This window comes from Drechmeria coniospora, chromosome 03 (assembly GCF_001625195.1).
Source record: "Drechmeria coniospora strain ARSEF 6962 chromosome 03, whole genome shotgun sequence".
NCBI lineage: Eukaryota > Fungi > Ascomycota > Sordariomycetes > Hypocreales > Ophiocordycipitaceae > Drechmeria > Drechmeria coniospora.
In genome coordinates, this window is record NC_054391.1 from 5729859 (window position 1) to 5746478 (window position 16620).

Sequence of the window (16620 nt, forward strand, 5' to 3'; positions counted from 1 at the left end):
TGCTTCGGACTTCTACTGTACTTATTTGCATGTACTTGTTCTCGGCGGTGACCAAGCACCAAGTACGGAGTACTTGCATTTAATTAGTGCCTAGTACTCACTAATACCCCATACAGGAACTTTTACCTAGTACCTAGTAGTATTACTTACTGTACTCCGTACAGCACTCCGTATTATTACTGCGCTCCGTTCGGCCAGTCAGTGCCATGTACATGTACGGAGCGCCAAAGCATCTTGGCTAGTTGGCGCCGAGTACAGTGTACCGAATGTGGCAGGCAAATTGCCTGCCACGCTCAGGTAGGTAGTACCTCCCACGGGAGCCGCTCGTAACAGGTGCCGTATGTAACGGTACCTTTGGCGATTTGCTTCCTGTGCCTGGAGGGTGTTGCTCGGCATGACGGTCGATGGTACTAAAACGGACGGCGAGTGCTGCGTAAGTACTCCACGCATGTACAGCTACTTGCACATGCATACGTACGTGCACCTACTTGCATGTATAGTCGTATTCGGTAGTACTTACTTACTTACACAAGTCTCCTCGCCGCCGTCATGACCGACTCGGCGTCGGCAAAATTCTCGTGCCCGGCTGGTTGGTCACTTTCAGCTTTGCATCTCCCAACCGCATGATCACAATCTAGTGCAAAGGACCCTTCACTCCCTCCTCCTCCTTACTTACTCACTCACGCACGCACTCGCTCGCCGACCCTGCCCCCCCTCCCTGCGTCGCACCCCAAACGGCCCCTACTACCCTCGGTACGGTATTAATGCGGCAGGGGTGACGTCCCTCTGCTGCGACATCTGTCAACACCATCACCCTGGATCCTCTCAAAGTGGTCGACAGCCTCACGACCATCCGACACGGCCACTTCCCCCTCTTCGACTCGTGCGATCCCTTGTCGGCGCGCCCCTCGCGCCGCGACAGACTTGTATTCCATTCGTGCCTATTCTGGCCCTCGGGCTTCGCATCCCTCCGTCGCCTCCTCGTCGGCACCATCCGCTGCCCGGCGCTGCCTCCCGTTTCCTTCGCCATGTCGCTGCGACGCAAGTCTGGCGTTCCCGACACGCCCCGCGTCATCTCGCCGAGCCCGACGCCGTCGGAGCAGGACAGTCCCGAGTTCGGCGGGCTGACGACGCGCTCGGCGGCCGCGCGGAAGCGCATGTCGGCGTCGCAGCCGTTGGAGGAGCGTGGCTCCGAGGATGAGGTCGACGGCGTGCCGGGGCTCCGAAGATCTCGGACGAGAAGCCGATCGCCGATGGACAGCCGACAGCTCTCGCGCATGACGCCCAGCCACTCCAGCCTGGCAACGAAGACGAAGACGAAGACGAAGGCGAAGGCGACGGCGACGGAGACGGCCAAGGGTGCGGCGGCGGCGGCGGCGAGCAACGGAAAGCTCGTTCCCTCCAACGGTCACCTGGCCCCTCCGCAGCCGACGTCGCTCCTGGGTTGGAGCTGGCGCGACTTCAGCCGCAGCCCAAGCCCTCTCGGCCTGATTCCCATCCACAGACACTGGAGGACCTTTGTGCACAAGCACGAGGTCCCCCGCAAGGCGCTCCACGTCTCCATCGGCTTTTTCGTCGTCTGGCTGTACGTGGCCGGCACGCAGACGAGTTCGGTGCCGCCGTACCTGATGGCGGCCCTGATCCCCATCGCCACGACCGACTGGCTGCGACACCGGTACGAGTCGGTCAACCGGCTGTACGTCAAGCTCCTGGGCGCGCTGATGCGCGAGAGTGAATACTCGGGCTGGAACGGCGTCATCTTCTACCTCCTGGGCGCCTGGATCGTCCTCTACTCCTTCCCCAAGGACGTCGGCGTCATGAGCGTCCTGCTCCTCAGCTGGTGCGACACGGCGGCGAGCACCTTTGGACGCCTCTGGGGACGATACACGCCCAGGCTCCGGCGCGGAAAGTCTCTGGCCGGCTCCTTTGCCGCCTTCCTCGTCGGCGTCGCCACCTCGTACTTTTTCTACGGCTGGCTCGTCCCGACGCTGGGGCCGATGCCGGGCGACGAGAAGTTCATGTTCACCGGTGCTCTGTCGCTGCCGCGCGCCTTGACGGATGCCATGGGCCTTTCGCACGACTCGGCCTCCGTTACGGGCGCGCTGGCCCTCGGCATGGTGAGCCTCTGGTCTGGCTTCGTCGCCTCGGCCAGCGAGGTGGTGGACATTTTCGGCTGGGACGACAACCTGACCATCCCCGTCCTCAGCGGCATCGGCATCTGGGGATTCCTAAAGGTCCTCGGCTAGGCCCCGGATCGGACCGGTCGATGAGCCGTTTGTCGCCAGGAGCGGATGGCATCCACCTAGGCCGAGGTCGACGGTCGGAACGCATCGCTGGCGTTGGGCACGATTGTTGCATCTTTTTTTTTCGGTTTTTGGAGCGAGTCGTTTTGATGTATCGACGACGACGACGGAGACTATGGACGGTTCATTCGGGCGAGGGGACGTGCGAGAGGCGGTGGACGAATGCTCATGTCTCGGTAGGCGGGCGGATGGGATTCCGGCCACGGCCTGGTGACGACGGAAGACGCGAGCGACTGCCTATTGGTACCTAGTTTTGTTTGTGCCTGCAGAGCATCCTAATGCACGACTATCATGGCTCCAAGGTCGATATGATACCACGATGATGGGTATCGTCACGCATGCATGGCAACGCAGCCGTGCTAGGCACCAGTCTTTCGCGGTGTCCGCGGCACCTCATACCTACCTGGTACCTTCATATTCTTTCTACTCCGTAGTCGTAGTGGCAATGTCTCTGGTCGGTAGCTCGTCGTGCGCGGAGGTGCTCGTCGTGTACCAATGCAGCAACCAGTCATGCACGACGAATCCGTCGTATGACAAGCTGGTCCCATCATCCCCAGCCCGTCGGCCATGCCGCACAGGAGGTAGAAGCGTGGGCCTGCATGTAGTCGTTACCGAGTACGGGCTCGAGCTAGAGACATGGCGCATTGTTTGCCCTCTGCGCTCATTGGAGGAGGCGTGTGCATGCTGCGACGTCGTGCATGCATGCGTGCCTCATGCTCACCGTCTTTACAACCAGCTGCGGCCAGACTTCGTTCGCAGGGTGCCCAGGTAGGCACCACACTCAGGTGATGGTCCGAGGTGCCCTCTTCCGTAACATGTACATCCCGATAGGGATCTGCTGTACTCTTTGTTTCTCCACGTTCCCAAGGTGGTGGTAGCGTTGGACTCATTGACTCGGTACTCCTGCCAGTCGAATACCAGCTGAAGACGCCGTTCCAGTGCAAGCAAGCACTGCCACGAGTGCGAGTGCACAAATTGGCCTTTTACATTTCACCTTCATGACATCGTAGACACGTGCCCCTAGACGAGCATTGCAGGTAGCGGCACGACAGATGTAGGTGAGAAATAATATCTGCCGACTCGCTTGTAGCAGAGGACTTACCCGGTAGCGGGTTCGGGGACCTGTCGATCCAGCATCGTCAAAAGGACAATGGTCAAGCAAAACGTAGTTCGCCGGGATCGAAGCCGAACTGCGGTACCGTACGGCTGCATTGCCGGGCGATTCTTCTGCCTCGCTCCCGAACGTTTGGTTCCGTCGGAAATCTGTGGCGACGATGCGAACGGGGCAGCAATACCCTCGCGTGCCTCCATGGTACATTCGGTACACCCAGGCGCTTACGTGATGGTCGTTTGTTGGTCGAGACCATCCATCTCGCGGTCGAGGATATCGACCTTCCTCTGTCGGGTGAAGGGCATATGTTGGATGCGTGTGTTGGATGCGTGTGTTGGGCAATATTGTCGTGTTGGGTAAATGGCGGCATGAGGTCGTCAACCTGCGTATGGCTATCGGTGTAAGTGTACTCTGTACTCCATACACGCTGTAATACTGTTACAGTGCCAGGTACCGAGTACCAGAATGCGATATCACAATGCTCGCCCACACAGGCCGGTACGTCTACGATGCGTGTTGGCTACATGGACAAATCGCTTGTGGGCAGGTAAGTAGGTGATGCCTCGTTCCTTCCCGTACACGTACAAGAAATTACAAGTGTAGGTGTATTTGTACATACATGTACGGTACCTCATCGATGGGTACCCAACGAGCAGTATCATCCATAGCGAAACGCTCGTCTCATTCTGGCCTGCCTCGTATATTCGCGTACCGGTACGGACGTGTACAGTACAGTATTATTACAGTATTATCTATTCCATTTAATACCTACTGTACGGCGTAGTCGTGATACTGTGCACTCTGGCCTGCAACACCTGGACAACGCATCACCAAGACGTCGCATCACCAGTCACAAAGCACGCCTCGCCATGACCACCATCAACCTCCATCGTTACCACGACCCGCATCTCGCGCGCTGCCGCGGAACTGCCCGACCGCCCCTGTCCGCTGCACGCCTGCCCGACGATGACGAAGAAAAGCACGTCTTACTACGCAGGGACGCCCTCGTCCACTCACCACTCACCCACTCACCCACGCATCACGCTCCGGTTCCCTTTCTCGCCATCCCATACCATCGAACTCCATCGAATCCTCGTTTGCGTCGTCTGCCCTTCCTCGCGCGACCGGACGGGCAGCAGCCGCATGTTGGCACGTCAAACCAGCGTCTGGGCACCGCCTGTGGGCGTGGCAGCCCACGCACCCAGCAGCCATGTGGCATGCCAGACAGACCACCCCCCCCTCTCGGCTCCCCCCTCTGCTAACCCCCCCATCTACCGCACCCTCCGCTCCACCGCTCCGCAAGCGTGCAAGCACAGCTGTCCCATCCCTGTACTTACTTTTCCGATGGAAGCATTCGAAGCGGAACCAGAACGGTCGTTGTCGTCTCTACAGATCAACCAACCCATCGATTCGTGCTCGTTACCCTACGTCGGTGCTACGTAGGTGCTACCGCCAGCGATGCGAGCCGTTGACCTGTAGGCGAACTACCGCCTTCACGTTGCAGTGGCTGGAGCCGTGCAAGAGGAAACAGGAATACCTGCTGGCTTTGGCCACTTCTGTCCCACCCCGTGGCATGCCATCAGTCTGTCGGCCCCCGATATCCCCAAAAGGCCGACCGGCCAAGAGCGCCCGTCCGTCTGTCTCTCCGCCTTTTCGCCTCGAGGGTGTTGACCTGTCACGGACTGGTTCCAAGGGCTTAGTGCCGCCCAGGGCACCACCACCGTCGCCTTAGGTTCCCATGCCGCCCACCATGAGTCCAAGCCAACACTTGGACCTTACGACCAGCGCTCATGAGTTCCAGCTACGACTTGACTGAGCTCCCGGCCCCCGCAGAATTCATTACTGTACTTACATGTCGGTCGACAGCTCTCGTCCATCAAATCAACCGTCCTCCAAATCCACCCACACACGCCCACCCCCACGCCTCGACCTTTTTTTCTTGGACATTTCTCGGCACGTTCAGGCAGAGTCAGGCGATTGGCTTCATCTTTCTCGCGGCCAACGGTGCTCGCCCACACCCCCAAAGACCTCTCGTTATGTTGTCTTGTATTCAGTGGCGACGCTGACTGGTTGACAATGCGAGGGTCCCACGTTGCCTGATGTCCGCTACCCCTCCCCCCCTTTCGTCCTTTAGCCGTGCGATGGACCGTGGATTCTTTTCTGCCTCGAGGTTCATGAGGTTGGCTCAACGCTACATCATACCAAACCAGATATCAACTTGGAAGTTGCTTTCCCAACTAGACTAGCCTCCATCGCTCCACCGCCGCCGCCCCGGTCGGACTCTTGTCGGCCCACACCTGCAGGCCGCCATGATGGTCTCGTCCGCTGCCCACGACGACGTCGTCATCACATCCTCGTTCGCCGTCATTGTCTGAAGCGGGGTCGTCGACAATGGCCTCGGCGAATGGAGAAGGCATATGTAATCCCTAGATATAAGCATATCGACAGGGGGGGGCGTGCTGGGAGCAGTATAAAAAGCTCGCCTCGTCACCCTCTTCAGTCTGATGCCTTCCTCCTCCTTCTCTTTCCTTTTCTTCTCATCCAGAGCCTCTGCTTAGGGTACCCGAGCACTCCAAACCGATGCTGGGACTCGTCACCAACATCACACCACCCTGTACCTTGCCCTTCTCCTGTACCGTTCACGTCTGCTGTCGCATCATCGCCGGTCCTTGCAAGATACCTCCTCGATATACTGGAGACGATCCTTTCATCAACCCTTCACAAAATCCACCGCCGTCGTTTCTCTGCTTGTCCTGATCCGGTCGATACAATGTCTGGCCCGTACTCGGCCGTGTCCTACTACACCATGCCCATGGCTGTACCCTCCAAACCGAATCAGTACCCTGCCTACAGCCAATACTCCATCTCCCCCCCCGAATGCGAGGACTCGGTGAGCTCGGGATCCGGGGCGCCGCCCTCCTACACGTGCAGCGGATACTCGGTCACGTCGGCCAGCTGCGTCGGCCACTCCGGAACCGACTATGACAGCACTCGTTCGGCGAGCGGCCTTGATTTTCAAGAGTACATGCAGGACCGAATCGCCAACTCGTTCGACCCGATTCCGTTGGATCGTAGCATCGCAGTCCAAGCACAAACGTGAGCCGCACCCTTTTTTGTCGAGAAATGATTCTCGGCTAACGAGCGCGACTTTGCAGTTCAGGCAAGCTCAACGCCAAGCATCGCGAGCTTGTCGAGTTGCAGAAACAGGCCCAGGCTCGTCTCGCAAAAACCCGTGAGCGCTTCCAGGAGGGAATGCGCGATGCTCGAGAGGTGCGCGGAGATTTGGAATGGACGCAGAAGAAAGTTTCGTGAGTCCGAGTCTCCTCCCGCAGATGCAACTTCCACCACCAAGGCTGCCCCAGGCTGGCCCACTCCGGTGATGCTTGGACGCCATGGAGATGCTGTCGATCGCACAGGCCGAGCTGACTGTCCATCTCTTGCAGAGCGCTCCAATCGAAAGCCGCTCGCAAGTACCCGAAGGAGTACGCCAAAGCTCGTGCGCGATACCCATCGCCCGAGTATTGAAGTTTGCTCAACATCGTCGACAGCCACGGTGCTTGCCGTCGTGTCCATGATTTTCCATTTATTTCAACGGTAAATTGGTGTATTTTGAAAACGGCCAAAAAGAGGTGTGTCGATATCGGCGTTGCACGAGGCATTCCCTCTTCCTCAAACCCATTTTGGGCAACATTTTTATTTCTTTCCTATTCACAACGCAAAGCGCGCAACGCCGTCGGCGTATGCATACAAAAATGTACTTGGACCGGATGACGTTGAGCCCGGGGCGCCAATGTCGCATTGCAGCGGATCGAGATCGGCAGCCGCATTGTCGGCTCCTCCGGCTGGCCGGCAGGAATCAAGCGGCCGATCGATCCAGGGGCAATGCCGTAGCTGCTGGTATCGGTGCGGGTATTTCACGAGAAGACGACTGATGATTGGATAGCTTGGGATGACCCGGAGAAGCATGAATGCGCCTCCTTCATTGCGTCTGCGGGTGCAGGGGGACAGGACTGGTTCAAGGGGCTATATTTGCGCCGGTGCCTAGGCTGCAGGGGACCATGTCCGGTTGAGATGCGGCGCGAGCCGTCCTCTGCCTACCAGAATGGGTCCATACGAGTGCACTCGCCGAACGAGGTGGTGAGAGGAGCGGGACTGGTTTTCGTCTGGGCGTGTTTCGCCCTACTCGGAACGACACATGGCTTCTTTTGGCATGGGGTTGACGGGAAAGGCCCAGGTGCTACTCGATTCTGTACTTGTGCAGCTTTGTGGCAGCATTCGATAGGATGCCTGTCGAGACGTCTTGCTTGCCACTTGCATAGGGTGACCCATCCATATGCGCAATCGTACGTGGGCCAGAAAGCCACCAAGAGGTGGGATCCTCGTCTCGTCGTGGGCGTAATAAGGGGAAACGTCGTGTTTCATGCATCCAAACGTGAGGCGTGCCAAATCATGTGATACCGACCAGCACAGACGCGGGCCTTTCGTGGTCGAGGTGCCGATGCATGAAGGCGGATGGGCAAGAGGAGCACGTCGGGCGTTGCCATCACGTGAGGCCCCATCCATGTCGACTGCGCTTCGCTTGCACTTTGTTGGCCCTTGGGATCCAAGACGGATGGCATTTCCAGCACGGGGCTGCAGGGTGCATGGACAAGCGTACAACCGAAACGTCCACTCATGTCGCGGCGACAGCCGATGCCGGCTGTCTTTGCGCAGGGAGCCAGGTGCCTCTGGGGTGCACACCTCTCGCCTTCTCGAGGCGCTCCCAGGGATTTTCGTTTGACGATGGGTCGTAGTAGCCTTCGTACCAGTGCTCGCCGGACGCATCGTCGTGGTGATGGCGCTGGCGATGGTTGTGGCGGTGATTGTGGCGATGGTGGTGCTGTAGCTGGCCCTGATCTCCCGATGGGCTGGGAGGGGATCCGACGAAGCCAGTTCCTGGGGCCGGACGCTCAGGCAAACCGGCAGGGCGAGCGGCTTTGCTCGAGGAGTCGGCCTCCCGGGTCGAGGAGGGAGCATCACTGCCGGCATCGCCGACGTGGCTCGGGTCGCCGAGGGGAATCTCGTTGACATTTACTTCCAATCGATTCGCAGCGCTCAGAGGAGCAGAATTTGGGTGCTGTCGGGTCCCATGCAGCGGCGCCGCGTCCGTAGCAGCGTCGGCGAGAGGGTTGTACCTGCGCTTCTTTTGTAGATGGTCTTGGGCGCCAAAGGTCGAGAAGCCCAGCATCTGGGCCATGGCGTCGTCGTCGGCGGCTGGATCCATCCTATCCACGGGTGGCCGTCGAGGGGAGGTGTAGATGAGGGTAGGCGGAGGATCAAATTGCCGTCAAGAAGGCTGGAGTAGTAGCGGCGTGACGGGGCCGTCGAGTGGGTTCGGTAGAGTCCGGCACACTTGGTTATGGAGCTGAACGAGCGTTCCGCAGGCCACCTTTGCGGGAGTGAGCGGGTGAGCGGGTTGACGATATGACGGACGTCGCTATCTCATGATGATGTCGTGGAAGCCTCAGGCTGTGATGGGACAGAGACTCTTCCAGTAGTTGTACGTAGCAGCACGAAGGTACATATATTTTACCGATTCTCACAGTGCAAAAGGCTTAGCTAACCCAACATGGATGATGGGTGTGCAAGTACTCTGTCGCGTATACGGAGTAGCACCTGCCAAGTCCACATTGACTGTGGCGCCCATTTTTTGTGGCTGGTTTGGTGCAACATACTCCGTACTCTGTACTCCGTACTGTGCAGTACCTATCCGTAGTAACTGGTTGTATTGATGGCGATGAGCTGGTAAATTATACTCGTACAGGGCTCCGTACTGTACAGTACCTATACATGGTAAGTAGTTGGTTGTATTGATGGCGATGAGCTAGTAAGTTATACTCGTACAGTGCTCCGAACTGGATAGTGCCTATCCGTAGTAATTAGTTGTATTGATGGCGATGAGCTGGTACTAATAATGCTCGTACAGTGCTCCGTACTGTACAGTACCTATCCGTAGTATTTAGTTGTATTGATGGCGATTAGCCGGTACTAATTATACTCATACAGTGCTTCGTACTGTGCAGTACCTATCCGTAGTAGTTAGTTGTACTTATTGATGGCGATTAGCCGGTACTAATTATACTCGTACAGTGCTCCGTACCTCCTTGTCGGGATGCACAGCACAGGACGTACGGGAGTGCAGTACTTGTACTTGTAGCTTCACTTAATTTTGTACTGAACCACATGTACTCCGTCCGTGCATGTGCACTTATACTGTAGGTGTACTTGATGAATTGACGACTCTATGCCAACGAACCGGACATCCCTCCTTCACCTGCACATACCAGAATCCTGGGCATGCATACTCCCACCTGGGCATGCATACTCCCAACTCCTACCCGTATGTAACGTATCCAAACCATGATTCATCGTTCCATCTGTCCCTCCTTCGCGCCCGGAAATACATCTCTCGTACGGCCGCCGTCCGCCTCGCAACCCCCCTCCTGGTGTCCCGTCTAGGACGCCATGGCGGATGCAGATCCCATCGCCCTCCAACTGCCGTCCAAGTACGCATCTGGAGGGCCGACGGTCGCATCGACGTCGGCACCGTCTCTCGAGTGGCTCGCCCGCACCTGGACCGTCACGCACTCGACGCTCTCGATGTGGCGGTCCGCGCGAAACGTGCGCATCAGCTACAAGCCGTTGCCCCCCCGGTCCGACGGCCGTCAGCGCATCGACGATCGAGTCGAGTATGAGCCCAGCAGCGAGACGGGCGTGTGCAAGACGGTCGAGGGCGTCGACATGCAGGCCGAGGCTGGCCGCGGCCAGGCGTGGGACTGGCGCGGTAAATCCTGGCTCTTCTTCGTCACCAGCCATTGGGAGCTGCTCGGCTGGGGCGAGGAGACGACGGCCGACGGCCAGACGGAGCGCTGGGCCGTGACCTGGTTTGCGCCCACCATCTTCACCAAGGAGGGCCTCGACATCTACTGCGATCGCCGGGAGGGTCTCAGCGAGGCCACGTACGCCAGAGTGTACCGGGCGTTGGAGAACATGGACGCAGCCCATGTAGCTGCCATGGTGGCGACGCACATGCGGCCGGTGGAGATTAAGCTGCCTTGGACGGAGAAGCCAGCAAGGTGATGCCTCCGCATCGGCGCAGCACGGCATCGGGCGCGACGGGCGGAAACGGGTCTTGAGAGCGGCCGCTGCTGCAAGTGCTTGAATGCGCAAAGGGGGTATCTACTGTACTCGTTCCATCATCCGTCATGCCCATGTGCCCGGCGCTCCCCGTCACCTGGAGAGCTGCGCCGGCGCCGGCGCGAATCCTCATCTCTTCGTCTGCTTCTGTCGCCGTGCCTTTGTTCCTCATCATCGCGACGCTCGTGCGACCTCTCGCTCTCTCGATGCGATCGCCTCACAGGTGAGCGCGAACGAGACCTTTGCCGATGTAATCGTCTTGTCACAGGAGAGGGCGAACGAGAACGATGCCTGCGGCTTCTGCCTTGACGTCGTCTCTCCTCATCTCGACGCCGATTCTCCCTGCGCAGCTGCTTGAGCTCCTTTTGACGCTCCAGCTCCGCATCCCGGCGCTCCCGCTTCAGCTCCCGCACACGGGTGGAACCTTGCTTCATCATGAGCAGAGGATCGTTCGTCGCCAACCGCATCGCGTCGCGCTCCTTGCGACGTGGATCCTCGTTCCCGAAGGCGTTCTTCGACGGAGCCTCCACCGCAGCTAGGTCGGTGTGCGAGTACCATGGTTTCTGGTTGACGCCATCCTTGCCGCCTGCGCTGGAGAGCCGCATTCGGTACTGGTCCTCGTACTCCCGCTGCTTCTTTCGGGACTCCTCCTCGGCCTCTTGGTTTTTCCCGCCCTGGGCTCTGCGTCGCTCGTCGCCCAGCAGATCAATGTGACCTGCGTCATCGACGATGGATACCGAACCCAACGATTTGTTTGCTGCCTCGCGTGCGACGTGACCCACTTCGTTCCTCTCCCTCGCCAGCCGCAGCTCAAAGTCGGTATCGTCCTCGCCGTGTCGCTTCCTTGCCCGTCGGGTGCCGCCCTTGCCATCGCCACGAGCCCTTCCCGTCGAGGATGGGATCTTGGGAGACTCCTTCTCTGGCTCGTCGTCAAGTGGGGGTGGTGCCTCTCCCCGTAGGATGGCTAGCCGTCGCTGCCCATCAATCTCTTGCATCCGCTGTTCTTCCGCCTCTTCGGCTGCCTTGGCCGCGGCCTCGTCGCGGCGAACGCGTGCCACATTATCGGCGTTGTATACGTGCCATGATTTCTTGCCGAGCAGGTGCCTGTCATGGTTCGTAAGTGGATGCCGAGGTGGCCGGGTGGCGAGGGGACGGGGAGGAGAGCGGGAGCTTACAGAGGCATGCTGCGACTCGGCAGCTGACGTTGCCGCCCGGGTTAACGAGAGCAACGAGGGCCGCAGGGTTGGCCCGTCCTACTGGATCTTGTGAGAATGCTCGAATGACACACGGAATAAAAGCAGGGAGTGGCAGGTTGTGCCCTGGTGCTCGAAAGTATGGACTTGGGAGCAACAGTATTACATGATATTAGTGTGTAAACCGTGTGCGGAACCAAAACCAGTCAGCTAACTGCCTTCGAACTGTGCTGCAAAGGTACAAACACCCAGGCGTAAGCATGCACCTAATTGGATGTACCCTGGCAGACGGAGTGCTGCAGAAGTGAATGAAGAGCTCTGACGTACGCCGTAAGCGTATGCCCGCACAACGGATTGTGACAAGGAAGCCCCACTGCGCTAAACCCAAACCTGGCAGGTTTCATCTTTCGGCAGTCCGCACCCGACCACTACGTACTTAGTACGGAGTACTTGTGCTGTGCAGTAAAAATACTTGTAATTACTTGTACAGTACTTACTCCGTACACCCAAGTAAGTAGGTGCAGTAAGTACTCCGTAGGTGTATTAGGCGTACACTTGCGTAACACTCCGCTGGTGGACAAGTCGTTCACCAAAGTACAACTACATCTCTCGAATACCTACTTACTTACTTACCAACCCTACCTGGACTGTGCCTACTGGACAACGCACCGCCTTTGAGCATCCAACCTACCTTCGTCATCAACCTGCAGCCTCCAATCAACAACACCTGTATATCTGCAAACTCTCAAGGCCCTTCTGCGGAACCTTGACACATCCCGGCTCTTGCTTTCCTTACCCTCCGGACTTTCCGGAACCTCGTCCCACGACAGCAGCCGCCATGTCGAGAGCTCCTTACGGTGGCGGCGGAGGCCGGATGCCGCCTGGCAATTATCCGCCTGGCAATTATCCGCCTAGCAACTATCCGCCTGGCAATTATCCGCCTGGCAATTATCCGCCTGGCAATGCTCCGCCTGGAAGCATTCCCCGAGTCCCCGTCGGGAGCCAGCAGGGACATGGGGGCCAAAACTACGACTCTCCACCAGCATACATGGACCCCCGCATGCCTCGGGGCAACGAGAAGGAAAAGAGTAGAGGCAGAGAGGTGTCCCTGAGAGTCGAGAAGCTGACGGACAAGTCGCTCCAGTCGAGGCTGATTTACGGCAACTTGTGAGTGCTGTACAGTCTTGCGCCTGCTTCTCCGGCGAGAAGAGTCCGCTGACCGCATGCCTCCTGCCAGATGCGCCGTCGCTCCCGAAGACTTCCCCCCTAGCCGAGACGGATCCGAGCTCTACCTCCTCCTCCGCGGTGGCCAGCCCGTCGGGGAATATGCCGTCACGGCCATGCCGGTGCCGGGCTTCCCCCGGGGATGCATCAGCATGTCGGACCCTCAGCGAACCTGGTGCGGCATCACCATGCGAGACCAGTTCACCGGAGAGACCTACGACCCCTTCTCGCAAGGGGGCAAGGCCTATCTCGGATCCCTAGACCTGGAGATCGGATTCGCCTCGCCGAACAAGAAGACGGAGGTGCCGTACGACGAGGATGAGCTCTCCAAGATGTTCGTCGACACGTACCAGAATCAAATCCTCGCGCCGGGCCAGAGGATACTGATGGACGTCCGGAACGTGCCGCTCCTCATCATCGTCAAGACGGTGGGCTTGGTCGACCTCGCCATGGCCGCCGACGACTCCAACAAGCAGGTGTACAGGGAGGCGCACGCGCGAGGCGTCCTGACGAACCAGACGCGCGTGCTCTTCCACCGGGACGGCAAGGGCGACTTCAACCTGAAGCCTTCCATGTCGAAGCCCAACTCGAACGCCATCCTGGCGCCCGACTTCAAGTTCGAGGACATGGGCATCGGCGGACTCGGCAACGAGTTTTCCACCATCTTCCGACGAGCCTTTGCCTCCCGCGTCTTCCCACCCGGCCTCGTCGCCAAGATGGGCATACCCCACGTCAAGGGGATGTTGCTCTACGGACCTCCGGGGACGGGAAAGACGCTGATCGCGAGGCAGATTGGCAAGATGCTCAACGCCCGACCGCCCAAGGTCATCAACGGTCCCGAGGTGCTCAACAAGTACGTCGGCCAGTCGGAGGAGAACATCCGAAAGCTCTTTGCCGACGCCGAGAAGGAGTACAAGGAAAAGGGGGACGAGAGCAGCCTTCACATCATCATCTTCGACGAGCTCGACGCCGTCTGCAAGCAGCGCGGGTCCGGAGCCGGCGGCGGCACCGGCGTCGGCGACAGCGTCGTGAACCAGCTGCTCTCCAAGCTCGACGGCGTCGATCAGCTGAACAACATCCTGCTCATCGGCATGACGAACCGCAAGGACATGATTGACGATGCGCTAATGCGACCCGGCCGCCTCGAGGTGCATCTCGAAATCTCCCTACCGGACGAGGCGGGACGATTGGAGATTTTCAACATCCACACGGCCAAGATGCGCACCAACAAGCTCCTCGACGTCGACGTCGACGTCGAGGAGCTGGCCGGCTTGACCAAGAACTACTCGGGTGCCGAGATCAACGGCGTCGTCAAGGCGGCCGCCTCGTTTGCCTTTTCTCGCCATACCGAGGTTGGGCAGCTCGCGGCGGTCAAGCAGGATGTCGCCAGCATGAAGGTCAACCGCAACGATTTCATGAATGCCCTGGACGAGGTTCGACCTGCCTACGGCGTCTCCGAGGCCGAGCTGAAGGATGCCGTTCGGCTGGGCATCATGCCTTACGGCGGCCACGTCGACGCGACCATCAAGGAGATGATGCGCGTCGTTCGCATGATCAAGGAGGACCCGAACAAGTTCAACACCTCCGTTCTCTTCCACGGACCGAAAGCGGCGGGAAAGACGGCCCTGGCCGCTCACATTGCCATGCAGTCAGGCTTCCCATTCGTCAAGCTCGTGACGCCGGCCGACCTGGTCGGTTTCCGGGATGACTTTGCGAAAAAGGACTACGTGCACAGGGCGTTTGCGGACGCGTACAAGTCGCCGGCCAGCATCCTCATCCTCGACGACTTTGAGCGCTTGATTGGCTGGAATTCTCTGGGGCCGCGGTTCTCGGCAACGATGCTCGAGGCGCTGACGACGCTCATCGTTTCGAAGCCGCCCAAGGTACGTCCCCAGATGGCATGCTGAGCATGGGCCTCGCTAACGGACACGCGCACAGGGTCACCGGCTGTTGATTTTTGTCACGACGTCCAAGGTCTCGATGTTCAAAATGCTCGAAATCGACATGGACTTTGCGAAGAAGGTGGCGGTGCCTGCCGTGTCGAACCTCAGGGAGCTCGGCATGGTAATCCAGGAGTCGATTTCCATCGACCAGGGAATAATTCATGACATAATCAACATGATTCAACAGCGCACGGGAACCGAGACGGTCGGGGTGGGCGTCAAGACTGTGATGGATTGTATTTTTGAAGCCAAGGCTGGGGAGTCGGAACAGGAGTTTTCCGACACGTTTGTGGATCTGTTGCTGGACAATATGCAGGAGATGCAGGGTTGAATAGATTTGCATATCGGCTTGCCGTCGGCATGTTGGAGGGAAACCATGTACTGGTCGGGCGACTCGTTTGCGAGTCTGAAGACCTATCCTGCCCCCCATTCCCGACCGAGGTTCAACGACGTCTTATCTCTGCAAAAGGGCCCAAAGGGCCCAAGGGGGCGAGTCAGCAACGGCCCAACGGGAGACTGGGAGCCGTGAGGCGGCAGGTTTGGACAAAGTGCTGGTAATTGCGGAGCCGACTAGGAATCGTGGCCGTAGGCACGATGTCGTTGAGTCGGATGACGGATGAGATGGCAAAGTCCAGTTGCAGGTACTCTGTAAGTAGACGGCGGAGGAACCCATCACGAGAGACACTCGCCATCGGCTGGCAAACCAGTCCGATGCTCCAATGGAAGGCAAGCGTGGCAGCCTGCCTCTTTCCCTCTCCTCTGCTCCGAATTCTTAGTGCAAGTACTGTACGCACAGTAATTACTTGATAAGTGTCAGTACAAGTACTCCGTATTTGCTTGAATTTGCTTGAATTTGCTTGTACTTGCTTGAACTGTACTTGCATATGTATTATTCTTGGAGCCTCTTCCCTTGGAGCTTCGCCCCTTTCTTGGGGGAGGGGGAGGGGGGAGGGAGGGGAGGGGCGGGCACTCCATGGACCCTGATGTACCCCACACTCAGAGTACATGTGTGTAAGTACTTGCTTGCTGCAACTTCTGTACAGCTACTCCGTACTTGTACTTGACTGCAGTACTGTGTATTACTGTAGTTGCAAGTACAGTAAGTGAGAACGGGGTCCTCTGTACCGTACTTGTACCTACTGTACTAGGTAGGTACTTGCGTGTAAGTACAAGCAAGTAAGTGTACATGCCCTCCGCACATTAACTGGTATCGCACTTGGGTGATCTGTTCTAAAGTACGGAGTACCTAGCAATAATACTTGCTTCCTAAATGGCAGAATGCCACCAGGCATCAACACTCGCACGTAGGTGTGTTCCGTACAGAGTGCAAAGCAATACATGCACTCCATGTCCATACAAGTCTTACTACGTGGCCGATCAACATGCACGCGAGCGCAACGCGTGAGAAAACTTTTGTGACCAAACGTAGTCTGCTGTGACGCAACCATGTGAGTGGTGGGCGGGATGATGGGGCAAAAGCAACAACATTGAGTCGGGGGCACACGGTGAACATGTGGTACTCTAGTCCTGGGTGGGTGGACATGGACAAAGTACAGCACAGGTACGGAGAACTGCACTCGCACCTTGCAGGCCAGAATAGCGAACCAGCACACGCCTGGGCAGTCCTTATCTCGTCGTGCGAAGCAAGTTAGTACTGACCTAGGTGTGGT

General features: G+C 58.2%; 7 protein-coding genes across 7 annotated transcripts; 5 read left to right on the forward strand and 2 right to left on the reverse strand.

Annotated features, from left to right (window-relative positions):
• Nucleotides 1-1028: 1028 nt before the first annotated feature.
• On the forward strand, nt 1029-2246 carry DCS_07282 (uncharacterized protein; the record flags this gene model as incomplete). The annotated part of the gene is made up of 1 exon (XM_040804567.1): nt 1029-2246. One exon carries the CDS (start codon nt 1029-1031, stop codon nt 2244-2246), a length of 1218 nt encoding a protein of 405 aa, XP_040654671.1.
• A 1646-nt stretch (nt 2247-3892) lies between these two features.
• DCS_07283 (uncharacterized protein) lies at nt 3893-4676 on the forward strand (the record flags this gene model as incomplete). The annotated part of the gene is made up of 2 exons (XM_040804568.1): nt 3893-3912; nt 4199-4676. 2 exons carry the CDS (start codon nt 3893-3895, stop codon nt 4674-4676), a joined length of 498 nt encoding a protein of 165 aa, XP_040654672.1.
• Nucleotides 4677-6184: 1508 nt separating this feature from the next.
• Nucleotides 6185-6939, forward strand: DCS_07284 (putative domain KxDL; the record flags this gene model as incomplete). The annotated part of the gene is made up of 3 exons (XM_040804569.1): nt 6185-6510; nt 6570-6722; nt 6858-6939. 3 exons carry the CDS (start codon nt 6185-6187, stop codon nt 6937-6939), a joined length of 561 nt encoding a protein of 186 aa, XP_040654673.1.
• A 1147-nt stretch (nt 6940-8086) lies between these two features.
• Nucleotides 8087-8677, reverse strand: DCS_07285 (uncharacterized protein; the record flags this gene model as incomplete). Its single annotated transcript, XM_040804570.1, has 1 exon — nt 8087-8677. One exon carries the CDS (start codon nt 8675-8677, stop codon nt 8087-8089), a length of 591 nt encoding a protein of 196 aa, XP_040654674.1.
• A 1241-nt stretch (nt 8678-9918) lies between these two features.
• DCS_07286 (uncharacterized protein) lies at nt 9919-10533 on the forward strand (the record flags this gene model as incomplete). The annotated part of the gene is made up of 1 exon (XM_040804571.1): nt 9919-10533. The coding sequence occupies one exon, from the start codon at nt 9919-9921 to the stop codon at nt 10531-10533; it is 615 nt and encodes a 204-aa protein (XP_040654675.1).
• Nucleotides 10534-10649: 116 nt separating this feature from the next.
• On the reverse strand, nt 10650-11773 carry DCS_07287 (homocitrate synthase; the record flags this gene model as incomplete). Its single annotated transcript, XM_040804572.1, has 2 exons — nt 10650-11694; nt 11766-11773. 2 exons carry the CDS (start codon nt 11771-11773, stop codon nt 10650-10652), a joined length of 1053 nt encoding a protein of 350 aa, XP_040654676.1.
• An 848-nt stretch (nt 11774-12621) lies between these two features.
• On the forward strand, nt 12622-15281 carry DCS_07288 (vesicle fusion factor NSFI; the record flags this gene model as incomplete). Its single annotated transcript, XM_040804573.1, has 3 exons — nt 12622-12950; nt 13021-14890; nt 14946-15281. The coding sequence occupies 3 exons, from the start codon at nt 12622-12624 to the stop codon at nt 15279-15281; spliced, it is 2535 nt and encodes an 844-aa protein (XP_040654677.1).
• Between the last annotated feature and the right edge of the window lie 1339 nt (nt 15282-16620).